This window comes from Neomonachus schauinslandi, chromosome 5 (assembly GCF_002201575.2).
Source record: "Neomonachus schauinslandi chromosome 5, ASM220157v2, whole genome shotgun sequence".
NCBI classification, from domain to species: Eukaryota; Metazoa; Chordata; class Mammalia; order Carnivora; family Phocidae; genus Neomonachus; species Neomonachus schauinslandi.
The window spans coordinates 91,064,557-91,085,077 of NC_058407.1; the positions used below are offsets into that span (position 1 = coordinate 91,064,557).

The 20,521-nt window shown below is 44.3% G+C and overlaps 1 protein-coding gene across 1 annotated transcript in view; it reads left to right on the forward strand.

Moving 5' to 3' along the window:
• Positions 1-20,521, forward strand: part of GRIN2B (glutamate ionotropic receptor NMDA type subunit 2B) — a 417,812-nt gene that overhangs the window by 364,637 nt on the left and 32,654 nt on the right. The window contains exons 6-10 of the mRNA XM_021690583.1: positions 3,704-3,906; positions 4,650-4,821; positions 5,042-5,195; positions 8,570-8,695; positions 11,252-11,481. Coding sequence (XP_021546258.1) covers positions 3,704-3,906; positions 4,650-4,821; positions 5,042-5,195; positions 8,570-8,695; positions 11,252-11,481 — 885 coding nt within the window. The remainder of the gene's footprint in view (positions 1-3,703; positions 3,907-4,649; positions 4,822-5,041; positions 5,196-8,569; positions 8,696-11,251; positions 11,482-20,521) is intronic.

Genomic DNA, 20,521 nt, shown 5'->3' on the forward strand with positions numbered 1-20,521 from the left:
TCTCTCTTTTGAGCAACAGTAGGACTTTGATCCTTTGCTCTTGCTATTGCCTTGGTGGATAGAGTACTCTTCACCTAATGCACTATCACATTTCAGGGCCCAGCTCAAAGACAAGGGTCTTCATCAAGCTTTTCCCCGACACTTTCAGAAATAATCACTTCTATTGTGAATCCCAGAGTACTTTATTTATGCCTTTTATTAGGTAATTACCAAAGCCTAATTTGATGTTATCATCAGTAGATAGTGTCTTTCCTCTCTTGACCGTCCTCAGAGGACAGGGATTGTGATTTACTCCTTCAAGGGCAGAGCCCCAGTGCTGGGTAGTGGGTACAGCCCAAGCTCGGGAGCCAGATCGTTCAGCTTCAAATCCTGACATTGCACTCACGCACCATGACGGTGTGGGTAAGTCATCAAACCCCTCTGTTCTCCTCTGTAAAATGAGACATTAAATAATAGCCCCATCTCACAAGCTTGCTGCGATGATTAATGAGATTTTTAGAATGTTCAGTGCCTACTGTATCCTAAGCCCTTGCTAAATGCTACCTGGTATTGTTATCTGTAACACATAGCCCAGTGCTTAGCATGCAGTTGCTGTAGGTTGAATTGAACTAAAGTGAAGCAAGCAATGACCCGGCTAGCTTATTGGGAAGTTGAGAAAAGGTATGCTAGTGGGGACTCCGTATGCAGGTTATTGTTGGATAAAGGAGAATGATCTAGTAAATAAAAATCATTTCTCATAGAATTATAGGATCAACAGCTAGTTTCCCAGCTGTGGTATGATGAACACAGAGCAGAGTGGGATCATCTGTGCCCTTCCCTCACCCCATGTGCTAGATACTGTACATCCATAAAGATGCCATTTGTTATTGCAGTAGCTTTTATAAACTGCTGTTAGTTGAAATACCTCCTTTTAAATACTATGCAGTTGCTTTTTAAAAAATCTAAATGCTCGACTTCATGTATAAATATTATTAAATTTCATTCCATTTGGTTTAGCCCATTCCAGTTAATTCATATCACTTCCAACCTTGATTCTGCAACGCAGTATATCTTCTATTCCATTTAGCTTTGTGTTATCTGCAGTTTTGTAAGCATTACTTCTGTTTGGTTTTATGAAACACTATGCAGGCCACTTGTAAGAACAGAGTCTCCTGACATATCGCTAAAGACCTCTTTCCTTGTTGGCATTGATTCATTAAACAATCTTTTGTTTAATAAATATTTTAAACTCCTTTCAAATCTGTCAAAGTATACAATAATCGATATTATATTCCATGTTGTTCACAAGAGCGTCATGAGAAACTTTGCCAAAATGCTATGTCTGCAGCATTTTTGTCTTACAGATAGAGTAAGTCTATTAGAAAAGAAAAGGCTGCTTGCTTGTTGAAACCTGTTCCTGATTAACCTATATTAGCCCTCAGTACCAATAACTTCCTTTCCCAGTATGAACAAAGGATTCATATTTCAAAATAGTGAAGTTAACTCTGTCAAGGTAGACGAAGCTGAGTGCACACACCTTGACCATGTAGGTGAGAAGTTTGGACACATCCCGAGGGCAGTGAGAGGCTGTTGGAATTCTTAAATAGCGGTTATATAACCAAGTGATGTTTTAGGAAGAGCCATCTGGCAGCAGTGTCCACAGTGCTCTCTGGGGGGTGGGTACCCTGTGTGAAGCTGGAAGTTGCCTGCAGCAATCCCAGAATGGGCTGCTGCACCACTGGACTAGGCTAATAGCAGTAAAGATAGAAGAGAAGAAATTTGGATTTAAAAGAAAAGACCCATGTGCCCGGCTAGCTCAGTCGGTAGAGCATGAGACTCTTAAAAGAAAAGACCCCAAAGAGACTATTGGGAGAAAATGATAAGAATGAGAAAAATAAATAAATAAAAATAGTTACGTGAGGGATTCCCAACTTTTTCCCATCCCTGAACATGCAGAAAATGGTATCAGTTTGGCCACTGGGATAAATAGGGCGAGTTGGAGGTGACCCGACATCATGGGCCCCCAGGGTGGGGTCTCCCCTACCCCAAGCTCTACCTCCCTTCTAACCACTAGCCGGAGACATAAATATCCCCGTATGGCTGGGAAGCTGTTTGGGTAGTTCTACTTGAGAAATAAGTACTCTTAGCAGTATGAAGAAAAACAGACTTGCACCAAAATAGGACCTTCAGTTCAGAGAGGACAATACACAAAAAGGAAAGCAAGCATTTGGCTCAGTGCCTAATTCTGAATACGAAAGTGAAATACGGACCAACACGTTGGTCCAGGACACCAAGCCACTGTCCATGTTATAGTGATACAGTAAGACAAGGGCCACGGCTATACAGACCTAATATGGGTGTAGAAGTAGGCGGTGCCTACTGGGCAGGTGGGAGGGAGATACAAACCACACCCAGGGAGTTACCAGGTAGAAACCTAACTGTAGACAAAAGCAGACACAAAGGAAGGAATTTTGGTTTTGTACGAATGTGGAAATCTAAGCCTCTTTCCTTGAAAACTTACGAAGTGCTGCCCATTTTTTGCTCCTTATTGATTTATGTAGTTAATAATTATTATTGATTTATGTAGTTAATAATTAAGTAGTTTTGTAGTCCTGGTGCCCCACTTAACGCTGCTAATTTGCACTGCTGCGTGGAGGAAATTAGAGATTGGGAAAATGCAGGAGCTTACAATCCATAATTCTTGGGTAATTGAAGATGTTTGGTTATAGAAAATGAAAAGGTGTTCCCTCTTCAGTAAACTCAAGGGCAGAGTGAGAACAAGAACCCACCAACAAAGTCCGACAGATTCTATTATAAAAATGGGAATGAACGGTTCTTCGAAAAGATAATGGAACCCACACATTTCTCCTGATGATTGGCAGCAGGGCCACCTCGTGAATGATTCCAGGGGGGCACCCACTTATCACACCGGGCTATGTTTGAATGGTGCTCCCTGAAGTTGGAGTACATAGCCTGTGCACACAGAAAGACCTATGCGATTCATCCCGGGGCTCCCACCCAACCCAGCAGGTGCATATCCGCCTTGACCCGTGGCATTCACCACCAGCCCAACCATGCTTCCCTCCCCAGCTAAGCTGTGCATCAGTATTCTTTAATCCTGACTTACCATTTTATTCCAATTCAGATCTACCCAGTTCTCCACATGGCTTCCCACTGGACCTCTGTTACAAGCCGAAACACATCCTTCTGGCTCATTTGCTCCAGTCATTCTGTTGACCTTTCCAGAGCTATTTGCTGCTCTCACTATCATGCTCCTTGTTACAGTTAAGTAGGAAAAAAACCACCAGCCACTCAAAGCAGGAGACTCCGGCGTCCTCCCAACACTTGTACGAGCTTCTGTGTTAGCACTTACCATCTATCACTGTAAACATTTGTTTACATTTCTGACTCCTTCACTCAATGTGAGCTTGATGAAGGGCAGAATGATGCTTTGTTGAGCCCCAAGGTTTTGCAAGGTGCCCAGCACATGGTAGATCCTCTTTTAGTGTTTGGTAAGTGAGTGAGCAAATGAATATATTACCTTTCTTAGATATGGACATGGTAGACTCCTTTTGAGCATACAGGTTAAAAAGAATTTCCCCTCTACCACGGTCAATGCCTGTGACTTGTTTACCTTTGTTTAATAGCTTCCTGGGTGATACCAGGAGAGGCTGCTGAGGTCTCTTGCCAGTGGTTTCTGAGTCTTTTGTTTACCCCTGTGCAGGTGGGCAAGTGGAAAGACAAGTCCCTACAGATGAAGTACTACGTGTGGCCCCGAATGTGTCCTGAGACAGAAGAACAGGAGGATGACCATCTGAGCATTGTAACCCTGGAGGAGGCCCCCTTTGTCATTGTGGAAAGTGTGGACCCTCTGAGTGGAACCTGCATGAGGAACACAGTCCCCTGCCAAAAACGCATAGTCTCTGAGTATGGCCCCTTCCCCAGTGCTCCGGGTGGCGTGGGATAGGCAGATTTACTACAGCTGTCAGCGCCTGCCTGGGCGGGGACCTGAGGCATAGAATGAATTGGGCACCATGTTCAATTTTCAGTTGCTACTGAGCAATGGAATTACTGAGCAGCCCTGTGGTTCTGTCCAGATCCTGACCTGGGAGACTTACTGCTAACTATGCTCACGTATCTATGGCCTTGCCTGCTCTCAACAGCCAGGACCTCAAATTTATAGAGATTCAAATTTGCATTGGTGTTGAGCCATGTTTTCTTGAGCCATTGTGCCCTGAAATTTTGAGATTTAGAAACATTTTTGGAAATAGGTAAAAATAAGCTGCTATCCCATTACAAGTCAGATAATGATTCTCTTTGATAAGGGTGGGAAATGCCTGGAAGAGAAAATAAAAGGGTGTGCAAATTTATCCAACTGAACCCTTAGGGGTAGGCGCACCTTCCTGATGTACATTATACTTCAAAGGAGCACTAAAAAATGTGAGAAAACATGGTTCAATATGATGAGCTAATGAAAGAATCAGGATTCTGTGGTCTCATTTATTTCCTCACTCAGGTCTGATACACACTGTGCTGAGCGGTGAAGGGGAAGACCTGCTTTTGGGTTGGAGTTTTCCTGGTAAAGGGTAATACCTGCCTCTTGTATAAAGCCTTGTTTTTTTTGTTTGTTTTGTTTTTTTGTTTGTTTGTTTGTTTCTTCAACTGGTTAGGAATAAGACAGATGAGGAGCCAGGTTACATCAAAAAGTGCTGCAAGGGGTTCTGTATTGACATCCTTAAGAAAATTTCTAAATCTGTGAAGTTCACTTACGATCTTTACCTGGTTACCAATGGCAAGCATGGGAAGAAGATCAATGGAACCTGGAACGGTATGATTGGAGAGGTGAGTGTCAGAACGTCAGGGCCGTTTCCATTTTTCATGTATTTTGTTTCCTGCCAATATAAAAAAAAAAATGCTCCTCTATAAATTTTAGAAAGTAGAAAACAGTGAAGAGACTTCCCGTTCCCACTCTACTAAGGAAACCGCTGCTGGGCTCTGTTCTCCGTGCGGCGGCCCCTTGCCTTCCTGAGCCCCCTAACGGAGCACTGTGCCTTTCTCCCAGGTGGTCATGAAGAGGGCCTACATGGCGGTGGGGTCGCTCACCATCAATGAGGAGCGGTCTGAGGTGGTCGACTTCTCTGTGCCCTTCATAGAGACCGGTATCAGTGTCATGGTGTCGCGTAGCAACGGGACTGTCTCACCTTCTGCCTTCTTAGGTAAGTGCTACGCTTGCACCTTCTGCCTTCTTAGGTAAGTGCTACGCTTGCCTGCAGGAAGCACGTGGACATGAGGACGGGTACTTGGTGTGAGGATCAAGTGAAGGAGCACGTGGCCAGGCTGCCTCAGCCAAGAGTTGGTTTGGCAGGAGCTTATTTAATTTGGGGGACTTCAAAATCGATTATTCTCAAACGTGAACACTGAAAAATACCCAAAACCAATAGGAGAGCATATGACCCTGTAAGAAAACAGTGCTGGCTGGGCAGTCAGGGCTCCTACTCTAGTCCCATTCCTGCCACTTACTCATCACTTGACCCTGAGCAAATGTGCTCCATCCTGGGACTCAGTTTCCCTCATCCATAGAAGAAGCCATTTCAACCAGCTGATCTCTGAGGCTACTTCCTGCTTTAATAATCTCTAATTCTTGCTGTCATTGAAAAGCTTTTTTAATAATCTTCAAGAATTGAGCTCCCTGCTCCCAAAAGAGGTTTTCTGTTTTTACATGCATTTTTCTGAGCTTTGTCAGATACAGCTGATCCAATGCTTCCTTCCACTCTATCCCGTCCTTCCTTGTTCCATTCTGTACTTCCCTACTCTCCAGCATCACTTTTTGTGTCGAAAACCTTAGATATGATATAAGACCTGGTGAGATAAGGCCAAGATTTCAATCAGATGAGCTCCTTTGTGAGCTCATACCCCATATTTTTTTGCAGGGGCCGTGAGAGCAAGGGGTGGGAAAATAAAATGTCACCTCGAGAACAGGACATTGGGCTAGGAGACAGGAGGCCTGGCTTGGCCATAAACAAACCGTAAGCCCTTGGATGAATCACAAACTCTCTGAAGGACATCAACTTTATTTTTTTTTTTTCCATGAGGATATTGGAATAGACCTTGACTAGTGTTTCTTTAAGCTCTATTCCAGCGGGCAAGAGGGGGGAGGGGAAAGCTTTTAATTAATGTACTATAAAGTGGAGTTATAGGTCCCATAGAATTTTTCCATTAATTACTCAAGTTTCTCAGCTAGCCTTCTTACGGTGAGGCAGGTTCTGGCCCTGCCAATTTTATGTGAAATGTTACTAGAGAGCACAGACAGTATATGCATTAATCCTCATAGCAGCTTTATGTATTTTATTTGCTTTCTTCCTTTGCAAGGATAATTGGAACATTAAGAGAGACAGACAAAACTACATTCTAATTCTTACCCATCGGTATAGCACTAACCTCAATTTCTGAACTGGAAGAGCCAGTGATATATCAGCATAGCCCTAGAATGACATAGTGGGGCCAGGCAGGGTGCGTGTGTGCACACACATGTGTGTGCATGTGTGTGTGTGTGTGTGTGTGTGTGTGTGTTCAGAGGAGAAGCAGTTATTTGCAGGGGTAAAAGAAGCCAGCATTTATTGAACACCTGTTATGTGGTGTTCCAAGCATTACTATACATCCTTTTGTTATATTATCTCACTGATACTCATCAATACTATTATTATACCCATTTTATGGCTCGGGAAACTGAGTCTTAGACCCAGTAAGCAATTTTCTAACAACCTGTCAATTCACAGCTGACAGGCCTAGGATTAAAGCCCAGATGTGGCTGCCTTCAGAGCCTGCATTCCAGTTCTCATGGGGACATTTCAGAGTGCAGCTCCTAAATCAGGCACCGATGTGATGGGCAGAGACAAGGAAGTGATATAATACAATGAGGAAGTACAAACTTTGCCCCAGAAGACCTCAGATTATAACCTGGCCCTGCCACTTTCTGAGTAGGAACTTGGGAAAAGACCTTGACTTCTGTAAAATAGATATGGTAGTATCATAATGAAAGGGCCATTATAAGGATTATATAAAACATATGGTGAAAGTACTTTCTAAATCGTAAAAACCAATACAAATGTCTGTGATACTTTGTGTACAGAAGGCTGCCCTGGGCTCCATGGGGGAAAAGAAAGCCTGGAGAGGGTGCTTTTACTCAGTTATTCCCTAATCTTAGTCAGCAATGAAATCAGGGTGGGACTGCAATCAGTGAGAACCAAGGGGGCGGGGGCCTTCCCTGCTCCACCATAGAGTGGCTTTGAATTAAACCTGCTGCCCTCACATCTCTGGCTGCCACTGAAAGGTTTTGCGTTTCACGGTCGGTATGTGCCTTATCAGGGTCCTTTTTAAATTATCAAGTGACCAGGTTTTTATCATTCCCTTCAAAAGTGCAAAAGTAAAGTAGGTTTCAAGTAAAGAAAATATTTTTTAATTTCCAGCCAGTTTTTCTCCTTTTCTCAACTTCATCTTTATTAATGATTTGGAAGATGGAAAAAACAGTATGTTAATTCACTTAGTTATGAGTTTACAATGTGATGTGACAGCTAAAAAGGCCAGAACTATTTTGAGACACAATTGAGGGAACATTGTATCGTGGGAATGCATAGCAATTGTCCCTTTTTGTAGGCCTTCAGAGAGGTGGCTCTTGGAATACAGTGTTCAATTTCTAGACACCTCCAAGCCAGAGAGCTTGAGATCCATGTAAGGGATTCAGCAAGAATGATTAAAGAAATTAAAGAAAGCACGTGGAGAACATTCTTGCTCTCTTGCCTGGTCTTATCCTGTCAACGCTTTCACTTGGTGTGAGGGAATAGCTTGTAGTTGTTCTGTTAATTATAGCTGAGGCATGTTCCCTTGTCATGGGCTACATTCCCACTGTTACAGATACCGATTGTCAATGTGGATGGATTTTTTTTTTTTTTTGACATTGACTTCTGTTCTCATGCCCTAATGATGCCCCATAAAATACACCACATCCAAGTGGGTTGTAAAGTAAATGTAGACTAGGAAGTTTAGGAGAGGTGAGGCAAGGGGGCAAAAGAGTTACTCACTGGATGTAGTTATTACCAAATCAAGTCAAGCCTGAAAGAGCAACTAACATCTGTGGAGAATGAATTTGCACACAAGGTTCGGAGGGAGCATTGGTGAAAGCTTTTTCCAGGCCTCCATCATGCAGTGTGGCCATATAGGGGACAACATAAACCAAGAACCTGTTCCCTATGATTCACTTACCCCAATCTAGCACTTCTTGCAGATGGACATTTGCTGGCAATAGCAGAAACTAACTCAAAAATTCATAGGCAAGAAGCTCTCCTTCTCATGTGTTTGAGAGAAAATAGACCTTGACCTGCCCACCAGGGCAATGGAGACACTCAGATGCAGCCTGTCACTCCTCCCCGACCCAGGCCCTGGCTCTCGGGAGAGACGCAACACACCTGTGGTTTGTTTCCCCCCCAACAAAATACACGTTGCCTGAGCAAATGAATACGCAAATTAATCAGAATCTGTTTGTTCTCTGTTTTAATTCTGAGCACTGTTTTTTGTTTTTTTTTCCCCTCCCCAGAGCCATTCAGTGCTGACGTATGGGTTATGATGTTCGTGATGCTGCTCATCGTCTCAGCCGTGGCCGTCTTTGTCTTCGAGTACTTCAGCCCTGTGGGTTATAACAGGTGCCTCGCTGATGGCAGAGGTAAGGCCAGCTACGACTATTACATTTCTGCATTGTCGTCTCTTGTTCTCCATTCTGAGTCTCTCTACTCCTCATTTAGTGTCTGCCCGCTCCCTGACTTACCCATTTCTGAAAATGAACCTTCAGCCTTCTATGTCAACAGCTTGGCAACTCATTAGAAATACCCCAATTAAGAGGTTAGTCCAGATCTCTATGTCCCTCGCTGGCAGAAGCCTCACCGGCGAGCCCAGTTCTACCCCAGGGTAAATGAGAGGGAAGCTGCTCGTAGATTCGTGTAGCATAAACATGTCAGAGGAAACTATTTTGATAACCCCAGGCTGTGAGCAGTCTGTTTGAACAGATGGACGAACAAGGCAGCTATACTCCATATATTAAGAATAAAGAAAATTAGGCTGCCCTGGGATATATGCAGCGTAGTTGTAGCTGAAGGAGTTCTCCACCTCTGAGGTACAAGATCTCCAGAGCCTACGACCCTGGCTCAGCTGCCCCTGCCAGGGAGTATAGACATTGGGTGGTTGAAATAAAATGGCCAGCAGATAGCAATTTGCACCCATAGCTACTGTTGGGGGCAGTCCAGTTTTCTGGCTAAGTGGGTCCAGAGATATGAGGGCTGCCCATGTGTTCGAGGCATTTATGAGGCTTCACAAAACATTTACTAGATTCTTGAAGGGGGACTTGGGACCCCTATAAATAACTCATCCGAAACTTTCTGAGAATCCCAGAATTGGGAACTACTACACTTTTTTCTGAGTCTTCTCCCATCCAGAATGAGTTTTATTCTGAAATTATGCCTCCAAGACGGAAGCCTTTTTTAACCCCAGCTACACAAAGAATGATCGGTGGGGCACTTAAAAGACAAAGGTGCTTGGACCTCATTTTCTAATATTCTGACCCACTAATTCCAGGGTGGGTCTTGGACCACTACTATGTTTCAAAATAGTGGTTTTCTACTTTGGTTGCAGGTTAGAATAACCACCCACCACAACTGAATAAGAATCTCTGGGGCTGGGGGGCTTGGCAGCAGTGTTGTATGAAAACTTCCCTGGTACTTCTAATAGTCCAGGTTGTGAACCACTGATGCCCTGAGGCATTTCCAGGGGCCAGCCTACCTTCTTCAGCTTGTGCATTCTGGCCTGGAAGTTTGAATGTCTCCACAATATGGTGCAGTCAGGGGGCTTTCTACCTGTGCCAAAGGGTCTTCCAGAAGCCATGACCTGCTCCCCATCCCGAGGGGCATTAGTAACAAGCAAAACATCTGAGAAACACCTGAGTACGTACGTATGTTGACAGCATCAAGAGCTCAAGTGAGCGTATGTTGTCCCTTCACCTTGAAGAAAATCAAGGAGGCAAAAAATCCAGCCACAAAATTCAAAGCGAGGGCTTAGAATTACTTAGGCAACCAAGGGGCGCCTGCGCTCACGAAGTGCTTTAAATATCAAGTCTCCTTGGGGCATTTTACAATGTACAAAGCTTTGATTTATGAACAACTTTGGAGTTACACATCTGTTCCATGAAATCAGGTCCACATGCACAGATGTGTGCGCACGGTTAGATACGAGGCTTGACATGGGTAGTCACTGATTTAGTTGTCAGAGCAGATGCTATCAGGATCACAGATAACATCATAAGACCTGTGCTAATGTGTGGTGAAACTGTGTGGGCAGATGTTCGTTTCTGCAGTGGAGGGGCTACATGCAGACCCAGACATCAGGCGAGATTTTGCCATCGCCAAGCATTGAAAGCAGCGAGGCAACAATAAATCTCTGGGCAGAAGTCTTGGCACTGTGAATATAAAGGTTGGGTGGAGGAGGGTCAGAGACAGTCTGCCTTTCTGCCCTCAGATAGCATGGCCAAGCCAGGGGTCTGTGACTTCCTCCCTGGGCTTCCTGATATTCTTGTACAAGAAGCTACCATGGTCGGAAACCCAATTGGGATGCGTTGGCACTGGAGTGGGGTCGAGGTTGTCCTGGAAACATTTGGTGCTAAGTGCTAGAAGCTAAAGAAAAATTAGGATAAAGGACATTCAAAGCCATCTAGCATGCATGTGAATAAAATTGTAGGAGGTCCATGCCGAAGGTAGAAGAACATTCCATACGGTTCTTGTTGACCTTTTTTGAAGTTGAAATCCTTTCTTGGTAGATACAAGTAGAAATTTTAGGAACAACAGTAATGAGGATGTGTGTGTGACAGTAATGGGGTAGTGGCCTTTGTCATTCAGTTTTCATGTGGTCTTGAGAGTCTTGTCTACATGGGGGCAGGAAGCTGGCCTTTCCAGTGCCCTAGCTGAGTGACGACCGTTAGTTGAAGCAGGATCCCACACACACCCCACGCCCCTGGATTTTCTTCTAAAGAACCCTCTTCTGCCTTCCTGGGGGGTCCCAGAAGAGAGACACAAACTCTCAACTTAAAAATGTCTGCCTCTTAGTCGGAGGGTTTCCTTTTTTGAGCAGGAACTGACCAGCTCTGTGTATTTGTCTACACAGAGCTGGTCTCTCTGTTTAGATAGGACCGGTGACTCTGTCTTAACTTTCTGTCCTTGTCTTTTCATCATGACAGAGCCAGGTGGCCCATCTTTTACCATCGGCAAAGCTATTTGGTTACTCTGGGGTCTCGTGTTTAACAACTCCGTACCTGTGCAGAACCCAAAGGGGACCACCTCCAAGATCATGGTGTCAGTGTGGGCCTTCTTTGCCGTCATCTTCCTGGCCAGCTACACTGCCAACTTAGCTGCCTTCATGATCCAAGAGGAGTATGTGGACCAGGTTTCTGGCCTGAGTGACAAAAAGGTAAGAGGACCATTTGAAGCCTCCCGTCTTCCCCTCAGTCCCATTCTGAGCCCATACTCAAAGTTCTCCTGTACCTGTTAATTTTCTCCATCTTTAGAATCGGCAGTTCTTTCTTATGTCTCCTTAAATTGGGACCTGGGAGCAAACATCAGTTTCCCTACCGAAATAATAGTACTTCACGTTCACTTTCTGATTTGTGAAAGGTTGTCACCAGCACTCCCCGGGCTGCAAATAAGGGGCTTGGTGTGTTAGCGGCTTCCTGAGCATGTGGTACCTCCTGCCGAATGGGCTTGGGTGGCCTGCCAGCACAGGGCTGCCCATTTGGTGTGTTATTAGAGGGCTGCCCCCTGCACCCACACCGAGGGCCCTGGCCCATTGTGGCCTCCGTTTTCCTCCAGGAGGGTAGTTCACATTGTTCCCGAAGAGAACTAACTGCTCTTTAACTGATGAATGCCCTGTGTGGTGCTGATGAATAGGTAGCCCCCATACCAATTGAGGCCTCCCTGCTGAGCTGTGCAGTTGCGAAAGGAACGAAAGTGTCCACTGGTTTGCATCTTTTCTGGACGAGGATGTGCCAAGCCTGTCCTAAATACCATATTCTCTCGGCCTGCCAGAAGCATCACGGTTTCTGTGGGCGGTCTATCTCCTGAAACAGTGATCGCCAGCATGGTCCAAGATGAGTGAGAGGACCTACCTCCGTGAGGTGTCCGGTAGAACTCATGGATGCCCCACATAATTCTGGGAACTTCCACCCACAACACATTTCCTGCACTGTGTTTCCTTAAGATTTAGAAAATGTGATTTCCCACCCCTCTCCCCAGGTTGAAGCTATGAAGTATGGACAGATGTGTGTTTAGAACAGATAGGTGAGAGAGCTGGTGATTTCTAACTTGGGGTAGGTTTCCCCCAGATAAAACCTTAAACCCTTAACAGATGGTTTGAGAAGAGTATGAAGGAAGAGCTAGTCTTTTTGAGGGCCCAGGTTCTGATTTTTCCATCTATTCATCTCTACTCACCAAGAACACACAAAAGCATGTGAGGAAGGTAAACAAGCTTCTAAGGGAATGAAAAAAAAAATCTCTAAGTACATATATGGATCACTGTGTTTACCTTTTCATGTTATCTCTTTCTCTGACTCGTCTTCCTTTATTTTCTTCTTTATTTTTAAAAATAATACCTCTCTTTGTATTTCCTTCTCCCTTATTTTTAGGTTTTTGTTTACTTCTCGCTTCTAACACATGATTTATTATTCATTTATTCATATATTCATGCATTTAATTCTTCATTTATTTTAAATATTTCTCTTTGTTCCTTCATCAACATCTTTCATCATTATGATCCTGGCTCAGAAAAGGTGAATTACATACCTCCCTTCACCTCCTGTTACACCAATTTTTGTGCCTGTTTCTAAAGCCTGGGCAGTAAGTGGTGTTAAGAACAACTACCTCCTTAGGGCTCTACACTTGAATGTGGCGTAGGTGAGGTAGACCATGCCCATCCTAAAACAGGGATGTGGCAGCAGCATGGTAGACCATGTCCTCACACATGGATTTGTCAGAGGTATGGCAGACCATGTGCTCACATCAGGCTCTGCAGAGGTTTGGTAGGTGATGTCCCCACACACAATATGGTGGGACCATGCCATCAGTAATATGGCAGAGGTACTATGGACTACAGTCCTTCTTGGAGCTCTGGGCTACTCCACATTTATCATTTTGTTTTCTTCAAGTATCTCTGAGGATTGCTTAAGACACTGTATTTATCGTTCCCATACATTCATGAGCCACCCGGCAACAACTGTATGATCTTCTATTTGAGATAAGCCTAATTAAGATGCAAGGAGATTGTTTTCCCTTTTGTGGTTTTGAATATATTGCTCAAGACTGCTGAAACAGAGAGGTTGTGCACCTGTCTGTCCTCCACACCATGTTGGTTATGTTCTGAAAAGTTAGGTCCCATCCGTTCTTTGCTTAGAGAACTTCAGTGGCTCCACTGTGTATAGAATAAAGACCTTTTCCCTGATTGCCTCTGAGGGCCTTCACATGTGATTCTCACTGGGCTCTAGCTGTCCAGGGTGGTCAGCCAGGCCTTAGGCTCTTACAGCCCAGGCTTCCTTGACTTCTCATCCTTCGGGCCATGCCTCTCCATCTGTGCATCTGCCTGGGATGTTCTTCTCCTGACTTCTTCACTCACCAAACTCCTATGGAACCCTCATGGCCCAGATTAGAGGTCACTTCGTTTGTGGAGCTTTCCTTGGCTCATCTGGACAGTGAGCCATTCTCTCCTCTGACCTGGTAGTCTTTCACCCCTTTATTAATAACACCTGTCTTCCACATGGTCCTGTCATAATCTGGACACCTGGACCTGACTGGATCTCCCCCATCTGACCATGAGCTCTGTTGGACCATGATCATAACTTGGTTATCCTGTTTTGTTTTGTTTTGTTTTTTAAAGTCTGTGGGGAGAGGGAAACAGGGTATATTTATGTAAGAGCCTCTCATGCAAAGCAGCAGACTAAGCATTATAGGCAAAGAAGGCAACAAGAGAGCAAGAACCCTTTAACAACGGTCTAATTTGAAAATACTTGAGAATGGATATCAGATACATTTTAAGATTTTTTTTTTTTAAGATTTTATTTATTTATTTGAGAGAGAGAATGAAAGAGAGCACATAAGAGGGGGGAGGGTCAGAGGGAGAAGCAGACTCCCTGCCGAGCAGGGAGCCCGATGCGGGACTCGATCCAGGGACTCCAGGATCATGACCTGAGCCGAAGGCAGTCGCTTAACCAACTGAGCCACCCAGGCGCCCCAGATACATTTTAGAACTTTGCAGATGACAAAATCGTAAAGCGTAAGCATCCTACCAGACAGTGTCAACATAATTTACATAATTATAGAAAACATTTAAGTAACTAATGACATACAACGCGCATCAGTGTCAGGAATGCTAATATAAATCAGAAAGAGGGTTTTCTGAAAGTGCACTTAAAATGTCAAAATTGATACTAGTTTCCCTTCACAACACCTTAAGAAAACAAAGTCTTGGGCCTGTCTTCGCACAACAGCAAGTGTATTCTGTGAATTTAGAAAAAGAAAAGGTAAAGAATGAAGTCGTCAAAACAGGAACATTGAGAATAGATATGAGGTGATTTTGAAGATTCTTTTTTCAATGGAATTAAATTTTCATCAAGGAAAATAACATTTAAAATAGGAAAGAGTTCTTAAACTTGTTTTGACTGTCACGGATGGCATATCTTCCATACAACTCAGATCAAGTGATAAATATCTTGGAGTGATGATGGGAAGGTATTTATAGCCATTAAATTTATATATCCTTAGGAAATTATCTTCAATTTTATGGCAGAAAAGTGTTTTCCAGATCTCATTTATGGTAAGGTACAAAATCAGAATGTTCAGAGTTAAATTTCCATGAAAACCTATTTTGGGGCTCCTTTTCACTGGATGGCTTCCATCTTGCAGTAGCGCATTACATCAGTGGGTTCAGAATTATTCCACTACATGCTGTATCTAAATATGGGTGCAAGTTCTAACATTTAGCAGCCCTACTGTACATTCCATCAGTTCCCCCAGCGGGAGGAGAATGTAAGGAAGCTGATGACCTCTTTCTGCTCTTAACAAAGAGCTCCCCGTGCTCATTCTCTCGTGTCTCACCTCCCCAGACGGATTTCTCATTTTGCAGTCTGCCAGCCATAGAAAGAGCTTGGCCACCAGGTGAAGGAAGGGACATATTTGCTGGTCCCTACGTACATTATGCATGTTACATCTATTTTATATGTGTCCTCTGCATATAGGTATGACTATTCCCATTTTACAAATAAAGACCCCGAGACTCTGGGAAGTTTCTGGACTTCCCTAAAGTCCCACATTCTCAAGTGACAGAGCTAAAAGTTTGCGTCCCTGTGGGTTTGGCTCTAAAATCACTTCTCCAGGATATCTCCCTTCTAGCTCATCTTAGACAAAGTTATGATGTCTTGAAGGATTGGTATTGACACACCTGCCCCCACTTTTTCATTGAATTTTCGATTCTGTGATTTAATGAGTTTCTCTGTCAGTTTCACTTAACCCTGAGGTCACCATACGCTGCCTCCACCAGGACTACTGTTACTACGGATAATGGTAATAACAGTCATCATCATTATTAATATAACTTCAGCAATGCTATCTCTGCTCACATTTTTTTTTTCAGCTCGTACAAGCCAGGCGTAAGGCCAGCTGCATTACACAGAGGATCTTATGTAATGGTGCTATTAATGTTTTCATTTGTCGATGAGGAGACTGAACCTGGGAAGGGTTAAGTCATTTTCCTTCTGATGTGCTTTGCCGCCTGTAGCCCCTAAACAGTGTGCCATCCTGTTCAGGTCCCAGGGCTTAATTTTCATTCAACATCTTTCTTCCTATCCTCCCATCCACCTTGTCAAAGCATAACAAGTTAGATCCTTTTCATCTACCAAAAAGCAGCTGTCTGATGAACTGATCCACAATAATTAGATAGTATTTCAACATTTTCACTTTCTCTTTTTAATAAAGATTTTATTTATTTATTTATTTGAGAGAGAACATGAGTGGGGTAAAGGGGCAGAGGGAGAAGCAGACTCCCCGCTGAGCAAGGAACCTGACGCGGGGCTCAATCCCGGGACCCCGGGATCATGACCTGAGCCGAAGGCAGACTGAGCAACCCAGGTGCGCCTCATTTGCACTTTCTTTAAGAAGTTTTTCAGAGGCATTCCTTTAAAAAGAGAAGGGTGGTGATTTCTAGTACTTGTACAGGCTAATGGCCCACACATTGACTTTAGCCTGAGCCTAGTGTGACCCTGAGCTTTAAGCCACTGTTGGAGGGTGGGAGAGGAGTGGCAGCAGGAGAGAGGAGGGGCGGTTATGGGGTCGTGGGGTGAAGGAAGCAGAGGTTGCCGTCTGACCACTGGGTTCCCCAGGGTGCTTGGCGGCATCCTGCTTCACACATTCCTACCCCCAATGTCATATGTACCCACAGTGTAGTTTGCAGTTCTTGCCCTCAAGGAACTGTAGGAATTTTTATTAACTTTAAAACGTCCAAAAAGTGCCTGTCTAATTGACGAGGGCAACCACCTTTGCCTGCAACACTGAAGGTACAATCAGGACAGCCTTCTAACAACTAAACGAGGACCCATGACTTTTCTAGATAATGATTATTCTATGTGAAGTCCTGTAGCATCTTGAAGTCACCTCACACCCTTCTGGAAAAGAGACCATGTAGGACTTTTAAATCAACATGCAAACAAGTCAGTATGCATTCTGGAAGAGAACCAGCCTGATGATAAGCATATTTACACCACGGTACACTGAAATGTAATGATTGGATGGTATTTGAGCATGTGAGGAAATGGGCCCTGTTCTTTCTGCTGTTCAGATGTGTCTTCCTTGCCCTGTTCATTTCAGGCTGAAAGCCAGTGAGAGACAGCTGACCTCAAGCTTGATCTGTCACACCTTGGTCCTGGCGCAGACCTTCTTGGTCAGATCACGGACTACTGAGGCAAAAATAGCTTACTAGGGCAAGTGGCAGGCATGACTAATGAGCCAGGGAGCTAGAAATGGGCGCCTGGACTGGACCTTCAGGTAGCTGTGCAAACTAGGGTGTGCTTTCTTACGTGGGAGTCCTGTGGAGCTGTCAAGCAACTGGTCCTCTTGTAGTAGCTGGCCAAGAGCAATTCTGGAGGAAGTGATAAGGAAAGAAAACTCCCCCGAGACTGGGAGGACACAGGGCACAGGGCACGCATGTGGCAGGGAAGGGACACCCGCCCCTTTGTCTCTCAATTACCAGAACCAATCTGACATTGTACATGGACCACTACCCCAAGTACTGAGCCTCCCTCATTCCTTCCAGGCTGGACTGCACCCAGATGCATCCAGAGCAAAGCCTGGAGCTTGCCCAGGCCTAGTGCTCTTGCTCAGGGTCATCTCTCACCACTTTGCTAGTGTTGTTTGAAAATGAGACTACTTCTGCCCACTCCTAATTCCTGAGTCCATTTTGACTTGCCTGGATGCCTTGACCGAGGCATCTAGTGGGGCTTTGCAGTGGTCACCCTCCCAGTCCCAGGATGCAGATGGCTACGGGGCTCCCAAGGGGGGGGTCCAGAGTCTCCTTTCTCTCCTTTCTGTGTACCCGTTCACAGCATCAGGCTTCACTGTGTCCTCCTCTCCTTGAGTGACCACCTGCTTCCTGATGTTCCATGGCTTCCCACACAGCGTTCCTCACCCCTGACCTCTGCTGTACTGTCGGGGCTTATCGTGGGTTGAATGGACACCCCCTCACCGCCCGCCCCCTGCTCCCAAAAGATACATTCACGTCCTAACCGTGGATCCTGTGAGTGTTACCTTTATTTGGAAAAAAAAGATCTTTGCAGATGTAATTAAGTTAAGGATCTCAAGATAGGATCATCCTGGATTATCGGGGTTGGTGCTAAATCCAATGACAAGTGTCCTTATAAGAGAAAGGCAGAGATTTGACTCAGAAGAGAAGATCAGGAGAAGGCAGAAGCAGAGATTGGAGTGTTGCAACCACAAGAACCATCTGGGAGCTGGAAGAGGCAAGGAACAGACCCTCCCCTAGAGCTTCTGGAGGGAGCACAGCACTGGCACTTTGATTTCGGACCTCTGGCCTCCAGAACTGTGTGAAAATAACTCTGGGTTGCTGTAAGCCACCATGTCCATGGTAGTTTGCTACGGCAGCCCCAGGAAACGGATACAGGGCCTTCGTGACTCTCCTATGACCTGCTCTCTGAGCTCCCCTCAGACATTAGACTTCGGGGTGTCTCCTATTCATCTCCATCTCCTCTGTCAGCACCCAGCCCCACCCTTCCAAAGTGGGTATTTCTTACAGCAGCATCCGGTTCAGCTCCTCTTCTCACGAATCTCCTTTGCTTCGAAGAATTGATCTCCATCACACTGAAGATTTGCAGAGACATGTTGTACACACCATGGAGGTCTTCTCCATGCTCTTGAATTTTAGGGAGACAGTCAAAAACCCAAGTGTCCTTGAGGGCTCCCGTTTGCTCTGTCCTTGAGGCTGAGGACTGTTAGTTTCTCGCAGCATGTAGCGTGTTAGATGTGTGCGCGCTTCCCATGAAATCTTCTACTAGACCTCTTCATAGTAACATCATTGTCAAGGGGGATGGAGGACTTGTTTTTGTATGCTATATCATTTCCACAACTCTTTTCTAGGGACAATATTATTAATGCACCCCTCTCATATTCTGGATTGTGTTGTATTGTTCAAATCACAGAACTGGAAGGGACCTTATTTGATCATAAGGCACAGGGGACATCTTTCTCAATAAAGGTAAACAGGTGTCCTCTCTTCGTGTGGATGAACATATCTTCCTTGTTAGATTCTTTGTTACACAGGAGTGCACACTTATATATGTACATGTATGGTCATATGTATATATATATGTATAATACATATACATACATATATAGGCAGTTGACCTTTGAATAGCGTGGGGGTAGGGGCGCCAATCCCCTGCACAGTAAAAAATCTGAGTGTAAGTTTTGATTCCCCAGAAACTGAACTGCTAATAGCCTACTGTTGACCGGAAGCCTTACTTATTACATAAATAGTTGATTAACACATATTTTGTATATTTATATGGATTATATACTGTATTCCTACAATAAAGCTAGAGAAAAAAATGTTACTAAGAAAATCATAAGGAAGATGGGGGTACCTGGGTGGCTCAGTGGGCTGAGCATCTGGCTGTTGACTTCGGCTTAGGTCTTAATCTCAGGGTTCTGGGATCGAGCCCTGCATCAGACTCCACCCTCAGTGAGGAGTCTGCTTGAGGATTTCTCTCCTCTCTCTATGTCCCTACCCTCTCCACTCAAGCTCTCTCTCTAAAACAAAAAAGAAAAAAAACCATAAGGAAGAGAAAATACATTTATAGGACTGTACTATATAAAAAAAAAAAAGTCCTCATTTAAGTGGACCTGGGCAGTTCAAACCTGTGTTGTTCAAAGGTCAATTGTATATCCATCCTCCAAAAGTACACACAGACAACAAGATAACTGGTTAGCTAGGAACTTGACACAAAGCTACACTAGGAACACGAGCTTCCCCTGTGCATAGAACATAAGCTTTATAATGTGGATCTGAGGAAGGTTTTCTTACCTGGAAAAAGAAGAAAGTTTTGTCTCATTCTGTTGATATTAGCAGAACCATCTTTCTGTGAAATGAATCAAAACAAGAGAAAATGAAATGAAGGCAGGAAGGAAGGAGAAAGGAAAGAAATAGAAATAAAGGACGGAGGGAAGGAAGGAACGAAGGAAGGAAGAAGAAAGGAGAGGGAAAAAAAGCATCAGAACCAATCTTTGGCTCTGCGTAACTCTTCTTAGAAAGGTGTCCCTAAGTAAGATACTAGAAGAATAGAAGCCTTCCCGGAGCCATAACATTTTTAAAATGGCAACTAAACAAACTAGCATGAGTGTGAATTCATAATTTCCCCACCTCAATTGAGTTGAACTGGGCCCCAAATAAAACCAGCAATAGGCAACAAATGATTTCAGTTAAGAGAAATCAAAGCATACAGCGTGGCATGCTGTACTTAAGTTTTAGGTGCTCTGGGAGTAGGAGAAGCTTGAGCACTTCTTTGAACTGGTCAGATTATACGAATTTATCTGTGTGGCTTCTGTCTCAGGCCTCTCACTGTCAGGCCGTCTCTCCCAGGTTGAGAAGAGCAAGGGGCTCTGGGGACCCCAGGGATGGATGGAATCTATTTACAGCTGAGTCCCTGGTCCCAAGAGAACACAGCAAACAAGAGAGGTCCTCAACATCTTTTTTTCCCCCCTCTCATTAAAAACAAAAACTAGAAATAAGTGTTTCAGTATAAGGGGGCTAAACTTTTATATGCTCACTGAATCTTGGCTTGTGGGTTGAGGATTTATTAAGAATTAGTGTTTCACGATGGGCAACTAAGTTTGAGTCCTTGGAGACAAATTAATGCAGCTGTGAAAATTTATATGTGGCCAAAGGCATCAGGCCTAAAATG